General features: G+C 33.4%; 1 protein-coding gene across 7 annotated transcripts in view; it reads left to right on the top strand.

Moving 5' to 3' along the window:
* LOC104529200 (sodium channel protein type 2 subunit alpha) overlaps positions 1–7,684 on the top strand; it is a 45,885-nt gene that overhangs the window by 26,457 nt on the left and 11,744 nt on the right. For all 7 annotated transcript variants that reach the window (XM_010173431.1, XM_029086335.1, XM_029086336.1 and 4 more), the window contains 3 exons: positions 3,599–3,716; positions 5,807–5,961; positions 7,221–7,394. In XM_010173431.1, coding sequence (XP_010171733.1) covers positions 3,599–3,716; positions 5,807–5,961; positions 7,221–7,394 — 447 coding nt within the window. The remainder of the gene's footprint in view (positions 1–3,598; positions 3,717–5,806; positions 5,962–7,220; positions 7,395–7,684) is intronic.

The following is a 7,684-nucleotide window of genomic DNA, read 5'->3' as shown; positions in this document are numbered from 1 at the left end:
CTGCTGAAAATAGATCTGATTAAGCAGGAAAATACTCAGCTGATGGAATATAAGTGATGTAACATGGGAGTGCTAAGGTTTTCTTAGTTGCATTCCTGAACGTACTCTCCAAAGCGATGTTATCAACAATAGTCTTTCACATTTTACTACAGCTCTTTACCTCCTTCTCCAGCAAAAAGAGACTCCGTCTACTTAAAATAAAAAGGAGAGAGAGAGAGACCCTTAGTAAATGAGAAGATGAGAATATGCAGCACAATCGTCCTGTGGGTTTTGGTTTTGGTTTGTTTGTTTGTTTGTTTGGGGGTTTTTCTGGGGAGATGTTTTTTTGGTTTAAATTACAGAAGACTGTTTTCCTTCTATTCCTCGTATTAACAGCTGTATTGCTGGTACATTTGTTCTTTGTTTTGGATGCTGGGAAACATCAGATTTTCCTTTACTATTTGAATATCAAAATGTGAATGACTTGTAAGTTGAATGTACTGTAGGTTGCACCATCAGTGGCCTGCTTATTATTGCCTCTTATTACAGAGTTTCCATTGAAGTCATTATCTGCAATTTTCTATACACTTTCATTTATTATTTTTAAGTTGATGCTCAAGAAAGATTGTTCTTTACTAATTACCTCAAGCAATCCTAAGTGGCTTCAGTGGGACAATTTGTAGTATTAACATTATTCTTGCAAGTATTTGTGCCATCATACCTTGACTCCTTCAGGAAAAAAGAAAGACCACGAACTCCAGATTTTGACCTTATTAACAGTAAAGTAGATATTTGTATTGAAAAAAATAATGTATTCAAAATCAGAATAACTTTTCACTGCCAAAAATGAAAAAGGAAAAAGTTATTATATTGATGGAATTTTCTCTAACAAAGATGTTTTAAATGCTGATTTGCAAAAGCCGAAGCAGCTAATCAGCTTTTGAGTACATGAGTTGACCCATTCAGTCTAGTGCTGAGTGTATATACAATGAGGTGTTCTTACCTTAGTTTGGTAAACTTTGAACAGCAGCCCTAGAAGGTGAAGGATGAAAATTTCTATCTTTTAGAAAAGTCCTATTCCTGGAGGAGCAAAATCGGTTAGATTTTGGTGAAATTAGTACATAGCAAAGAAACTAACTGAATTTTTAATTAGGACAGGAAACTCTTCTACGCATATTGCTTTTTACCATCTGGGTTTTTTGTTATTTGAGCAGCCCAAAAATATGAGCACAGCACATGAAAAAGAGAGCTGATGTTTAATTGAATCTATAACTCTTCAAGCACAGGATTATATCCTACACGGTCCTTAGAAGAAAGTGGGAACCAGGCTAAATGTCCCTTATATCAAAATAGTTCATTGAGCCCCTAATTTGATTTCTAGGGTCAAGAAAATTGCCTTTCTTTACTAAAAATTCAAAAAAAATCTCTAATCTCTGATTCTTCTACCATGTTTTAAATGAGATATATAACTTCATGTTCTAAACACATTGATTCTTTTCTGTTTCTTTTCTGTTTATTGTTGATCATCTTTTAATGTTGTTAATTCATAAAAATCTGTATTATTTCAGTTGAATTCATGTCATCTGCTGAAATGGTGTACTAAATAGCATACAGTTCAAATGACCCAGGGTACTTCATGTTGGTTTTAATTTTCATTAGTAGTATGATACAAAACTTCCTTACTCTTAAAAAATAATAATTTGATTTATAAATCAGTTCATTATTTCAGTTTGCCCACTACTCGTGCGTCATTTTGCAATATATATGCTATGTCATGGAATGATGAAAGCAGCATATTAATAATATGATGCAGGTATATAGTGCTATCCTCAGGTTCAGTAGAATTAGTGATACAAAAAGATGTTTGCTGTCAATATTGATATTTTAAAATTAATGCTACTAAAAATGAAAAGAGGTATTTACATTAAATAGGAGTAATTTGGGGGTTCTATTCCAGATAATCAGTTTCTGAAGTAGCAGCAAAGTAGGTAATATTACTGAATAATTTTTAATAAAAGTTAATGCAGAACACTGGGTTACTTTTTCTTATTAAATTGTCTCTGTCTTCTTTCAGAAACATAGCAAAAAAAAATGTAGTTAATACCTAAAATAATTTTGTCCTTTTGCATTTCACAATTGAAGTGTAAATATAGCTTGACTGGATAGTGGCTGTAACTTGTCTGCTTTTATATCTTAAATGTCTCTTAATTATGCAAGTCTAGCTAAATTAATGAAAATAGTGTTAATTCTACAAAACTGAGGCTGTTTTACGAAGTGTGCTTACATCATTCCCTACAGACATTTAGTTATATGAATTCATTACTGATGTTATATACTTCTTGATAATAACATTGTAAAATGTCAGAGAATGCTGTGACCAAAACTACTTTGACTTAGTTTGGTACTCATACTCAGATTAAGTGTACAGGACACCTCATCTTCCTTTAAAATCTCCAGACTATGGATTTTTGCAGTATACATGCAGATAAATAAATTATGACTTACTGTTCTATTAGTAATTTTTTTCATACTAATGTTACTTATGTAATTTTAATAATTAAAATTTTAAAAGTCCTTTCTTTCTGGGTGTTAACTGTACAGGTATGTGTACCAGAGTAATGGGTAGTTTCAGAATGCACAATGTAATACATATGTGCATTGTCAAAAAAGAATGCAAATTAATGCCAGTTGAAATGTATTTATCATACTTTTTCCTTTTTGAAACTTACCAGTACTTATGAAAAAACATAAAAGGTGTTCATGTGGTAGTCATAATTACGGGTTAAGATAGGGCAGGCTTAATTTGTTTTATGAATGTAGTGAGTGTAATGTTCAAATTAACATCTGAAACAAGGTTTAATATGAATCTTAATTTTACTTCAGCATTTTCCAATCTAGATCATAAGAGTGATCTTAAAATGAAAAGTAAATAAATTATCTGTGTCAAAGGTAACCAAATTTTATTATAAATTGTCATATAAGCCAGCAATGGTTAGCTTGCATCATATTGATGTTTAAGATGACAGTGAAAAATAATGGATAATTCATTTCCTTTATTTCTATATTATGAATAATGGACACTGAATTAAAATCAGTCCTTAAAAATCTGCTACATTTTCTCCCTTGGACAGTTTACCCTGACAGTTCCAAATTAAAGTGTTTTGCTGTCAAGATTTACTGTCTTTAGGTTGAGCAGACTGCTCTAACGAAAGTAGCTACCAACATATGTAATCTTAAAGTATACAGTATAATTGGTATTGGTTTAAAATGTAGCAGGAGAAACTATAGTAAGAAAATAATAGTAGAAAACAAAATAAATAGTATATATATCAGAAAATCTACTTGGTATAGCGAACTTCAGTGAATGATAACACTGTACTATATTTAGACCAGAATTTCTGAAATTCCATGAAAGATTACATGATACACCTTGCAATCTCTAGGTAGAAAGTGGATGAATTATGCACATTTCAACAGCATTGACTGCTATATGTGGATGTTTGTGTGTATTTCTGGTGACAAATACTACTTGCACACAGTGTTGCATGCTTAAAGTTAATTACACTTCTAAGAATGTAAATATTAGTAAAGTATAACTGTTACTGGATTTTATTTTCAGAAGCTAAATTTTTCCAGCTCATCTGAAGGAAGTACAGTTAATTTAGCTCTCTCTGGAGAAGAAAAAGCTGAAACTGAACCAGAAAAAGCATCAGAGATACAGGCGTGCTTTACAGAAGGTATGGAAATAAAATTTGTGGTTAGCTATTGCATTTTAGTGATTTGAAACAAGAACTGACAGTTCAAGGAAGCTGTTTGCTACAGCAGTCCAGGATCCTAGTTTGTCCGGTCTTATGATATGGTTAATTTTGCCTGTTTTAGACTGTTGTACTGAAGTCTGTGGAGCCATTTGTGTGATGCAGAGTTAAATACGTATGTGATAATTTATAATATTTTTAAAATAAACACTAGGCACAATTCTTTAAACTGATTCTGAGCAATCAGTAATCCTGTTGATTTAAATGGTATTCTCAGTAGTGAAATCTGCAAAACCAAACTCTACACCAGGTTCACTCCACTGAAAAATTTAAACCAGAATTGTGTGATTACATGTGGTCCCTTCATAGTGCTAGAAAGCATTCTAGTGGATGATTCAGATCTTGGAAAGTTTGACTCGAGCAATAGAGTTATTATCTTCACATTACAGATTAATGGAGGGAGAGGGTGCATAAATATAACGAGGGATGCAACAGGTGAATGAGATCCTATGTTTTTATTCAAATAAAGAAGTTTTAACAGCATATTTGCATATCCTTAGAAGTTTCCATTTATTTTAGTTCTGTATACCTATATCCTTTAGGGGACTGCTGAAATTTACTGTATAGGAATGTATTTCCCATTTTTTGAGATGTTACAGATTTCAGAGTCATAGAATGGTTTCAAGGTCGTTTAGTCCAGCCCCCTTGCAGTGAGCAGGGACATCTTCAACTAGATCAGATTGCTCAGAGCCCCATCCAGCCTGACCTTGAATGTTTCCAAGGATGGGGCTTCTACCACCTCTCTGGGCAACCTGTTCTAGTCTTTCACCACACTAGTAAAAAATTTCTTCCTTATATCTAGTCTTACTTTCTTTTTAAGTCATTATTAAAATCATTCAAAACAAAATATGTTCCAGGATTAACTCTCCTATCCTATCCATGCTTTTTATTGTACTGTCATGAAGACACCTTTGGCTTGGGCTAGGGCTCTTGTCCTTTGACACACTGTTCACTCATCTTAAAAAAACAAAATTGTTTTGGAATGTGGGACTATGTTGAATATATCAAGGTCTTGATTTTAAAAAAAAGTACACTTCTGACATAATTTCACATTATATTACAATTCTTCCTTATCCTTATGTTATGTAATGTCTGTCAATCCTTGGGCATAAGATTAGTTTTTCCATAATGTAGGTATTTTGTGTAGTTGGAGGTAAGGTAAATCATGCTCTTCACAATGGTAGCTGTTTTATCCGAGCTGATGAAATATAGCATAACTTACTTGTAACAGATGAACTTAATGACACTCACAGGGAAACTAGAATACTGTCTTTGGGACCCATTAAAAATGTTTAAACCTGGTTATGTTTCTATGTGATTAATCATTTTTAAAGAAATAATAGACTACTATTAGTCAGGCAGATACTGAGTTCATTGAAAACTCTGCCTTGAGGCCCCATGAAAAGGTAGGGAGCTCTCCAAGGTGAGGCAGAGTTCTGTGAATGGTTACTACAAATCTGTATCACATGGAAAAGCTCTCACAATCTCCAGTTCAATCAGTTGTTTATATCACAAATGAAGTATCCGTAGTCAGCCCTTGAAGCAGAGGTCATTCCTCAGTATAATAAAATTTGCTTACATCTGTGTGATTTATTTGAACCTTAGCTGAGAGACAAAAGTAGTTTTAAAAGAAACTACTGTACTTTTGAACTAGTTCCTGTGAAAGTTGCTGTGTTTATGCTCTTGTTTCTACTCCATGACAATTCTCATGTGTTCTTTGATTTCATATATAAATGAAAAATATTTTTTAAATGTATTTATAAATGAAAATTAGCTCAGCTAGATGTTCTTTTTGATTCTGTTTGATGTAGTGTTAGGGTAGTAGAAAAATAGTGTACATGCAGATTTTCCTACATCTAAAGAATCAAATCAAGAAGGCAAGGATGCTTTAAGTAGCATGCAGTAATTTGAAGCACTGACTACCTCATGAAACAGGAACTATTTAAGAGTGTTTTTGCTTTTTCAGGATAATGAAAATTCTACCATGTAACAGTTTGTCATTGTATTATTAGGCTGTATACGGAAGTTTAAATGCTGTAAAGGCAGTGTGGAAAGCAGAAAAGGAAGAATTTGGTGGAACCTTCGAAAAACCTGCTACAAGATAGTAGAACACAACTGGTTTGAAACATTCATTGTCTTTATGATTCTTCTTAGCAGTGGTGCTCTGGTAAGTAGAGCTTGCACCCATAGAAACAGTACCTATACAAAATCTTTTATCAAATGTAGTATTATAACACAACCTGTGTTCATTAAGGAAAAAACCAACCAAACAGACAAAATTGTCTTGAAAGAGAGCTTGGAACTAGATTCCCAGAATATTTTTGGGTAGTGCAGATAAAACAAGTCATTAAAATTCTACTATCAGATAACATTGTGCAGGTGAACTTTTGATAAATACAAGGTGATATGTGTGTGTGAGCGTGCTTACAAAAAGGATTACACTGTAATAATCTTGTTTAATAAAGTATAAAAATCATACAAAAAATAATTATATGCAATAACTGGAACAATTATTCTACTTTAAATTAAAATTGCCCCCAAAAGCAGTGCAGATACTGAATCCATCGTGTTCTTAGTTAATTTTTGGCGCTAGTTTTAGTTTCAGTATTTCTAGACTGTTACATAGATATCCTTGAACTCCTTTATACTATTCTTAGTGACATTTAGTCCTTTGCACAGTTACCAATTATTGGATCCTTTTTGGTCGTTGATTGACATAGTATGTAGCAAATCCTATCATGCTCTCTGCTATGGTATCTGAAGCACTATGTCCCTTCCTTCTTCTCTGACCTTGGTGTTTGCAAGGTAGTTTCTCTCACTTTTTTCTTCAGTCCTCATGCTGCCATGCCATGTTTTGCTCTTTCTTAAATATGTTTTCCCAGAGGCGCCATGAGCTTCACCAATGGGCTCAGCTGCTTCCTGTGGTGAGTCCATTGTGGACCTGGCACAGGGCAGTCCCTTACCTCTTCTCATAGTGGCTACCCTTGCAGCTTCCTTCTACCAAAACCTTGTCACCAGCACTCAATATTGGAATTCAGCAAAGATCATCACCAGTATAATATTTGGTCACTGTAGCTCGTTATTCTGTTAGTTGAATTTGTTATAATCAGGAAACAGCCTTCTGTTGAGCTTGACTTGGCTTTTCAGGTTGATAAGTTGTCATTCTGTGTTGACTATTATTGAAATTTCTAAAAACCTTTTTGGCAACTTCAGACATTATATTGTAATTCCATTATCAGGTAGTGATAAAATTTAAAACTCAGAAAGAATGGAATTTTAATCTTTGCTCATGCTGGCTTTTCAAGGTAGAACATTTTAAGTTGAACGTTATTTTACTTTGCCATTTTTAATTCAGTTCTTTCTGCTTAATCTGTAGTTTGCAAAGACCTATGAACATCTGACTTATATGCAAACCATTCTTCACAGGCTTTTGAAGATATATATATTGAACAGCGCAAGACTATAAAAATTATACTGGATTATGCTGATAAAATCTTCACTTACGTCTTTATTCTGGAAATGGTGCTAAAATGGGTGGCCTATGGTTTTCAAACTTATTTCACTAATGCTTGGTGCTGGCTGGACTTCCTGATTGTTGATGTAGGTACTTTACTTTCCAAATAGTCTATTTCTGTTGGGTTTAGGCAGATCCTTTTATGTAACTTGATTCTGATACACATATATACAGTGAAGAATATAAATTTTGTTTAAAATAACAGAAAATGACATACTGGTGAATAAGATTCCATTGTAATTATTCAGTGAGTAACTGAATCTGCCTTTATATTTATGCTATCATTGACTCCATGTATTCTGTCTGTGTTTTACTGTGCTGCATCCCAGCCTGTGAGTAAGGTCTATCAGCTGACTGGACTTCAGCCAGATTTGGT

This window comes from Antrostomus carolinensis, unplaced genomic scaffold, assembly GCF_000700745.2.
Source record: "Antrostomus carolinensis isolate BGI_N321 unplaced genomic scaffold, ASM70074v2 scaffold558, whole genome shotgun sequence".
Lineage (NCBI taxonomy): Eukaryota > Metazoa > Chordata > Aves > Caprimulgiformes > Caprimulgidae > Antrostomus > Antrostomus carolinensis.
The sequence above is the reverse complement of the archived record's forward strand: the minus strand, read 5'-3'. Positions and strand labels throughout refer to the sequence as shown.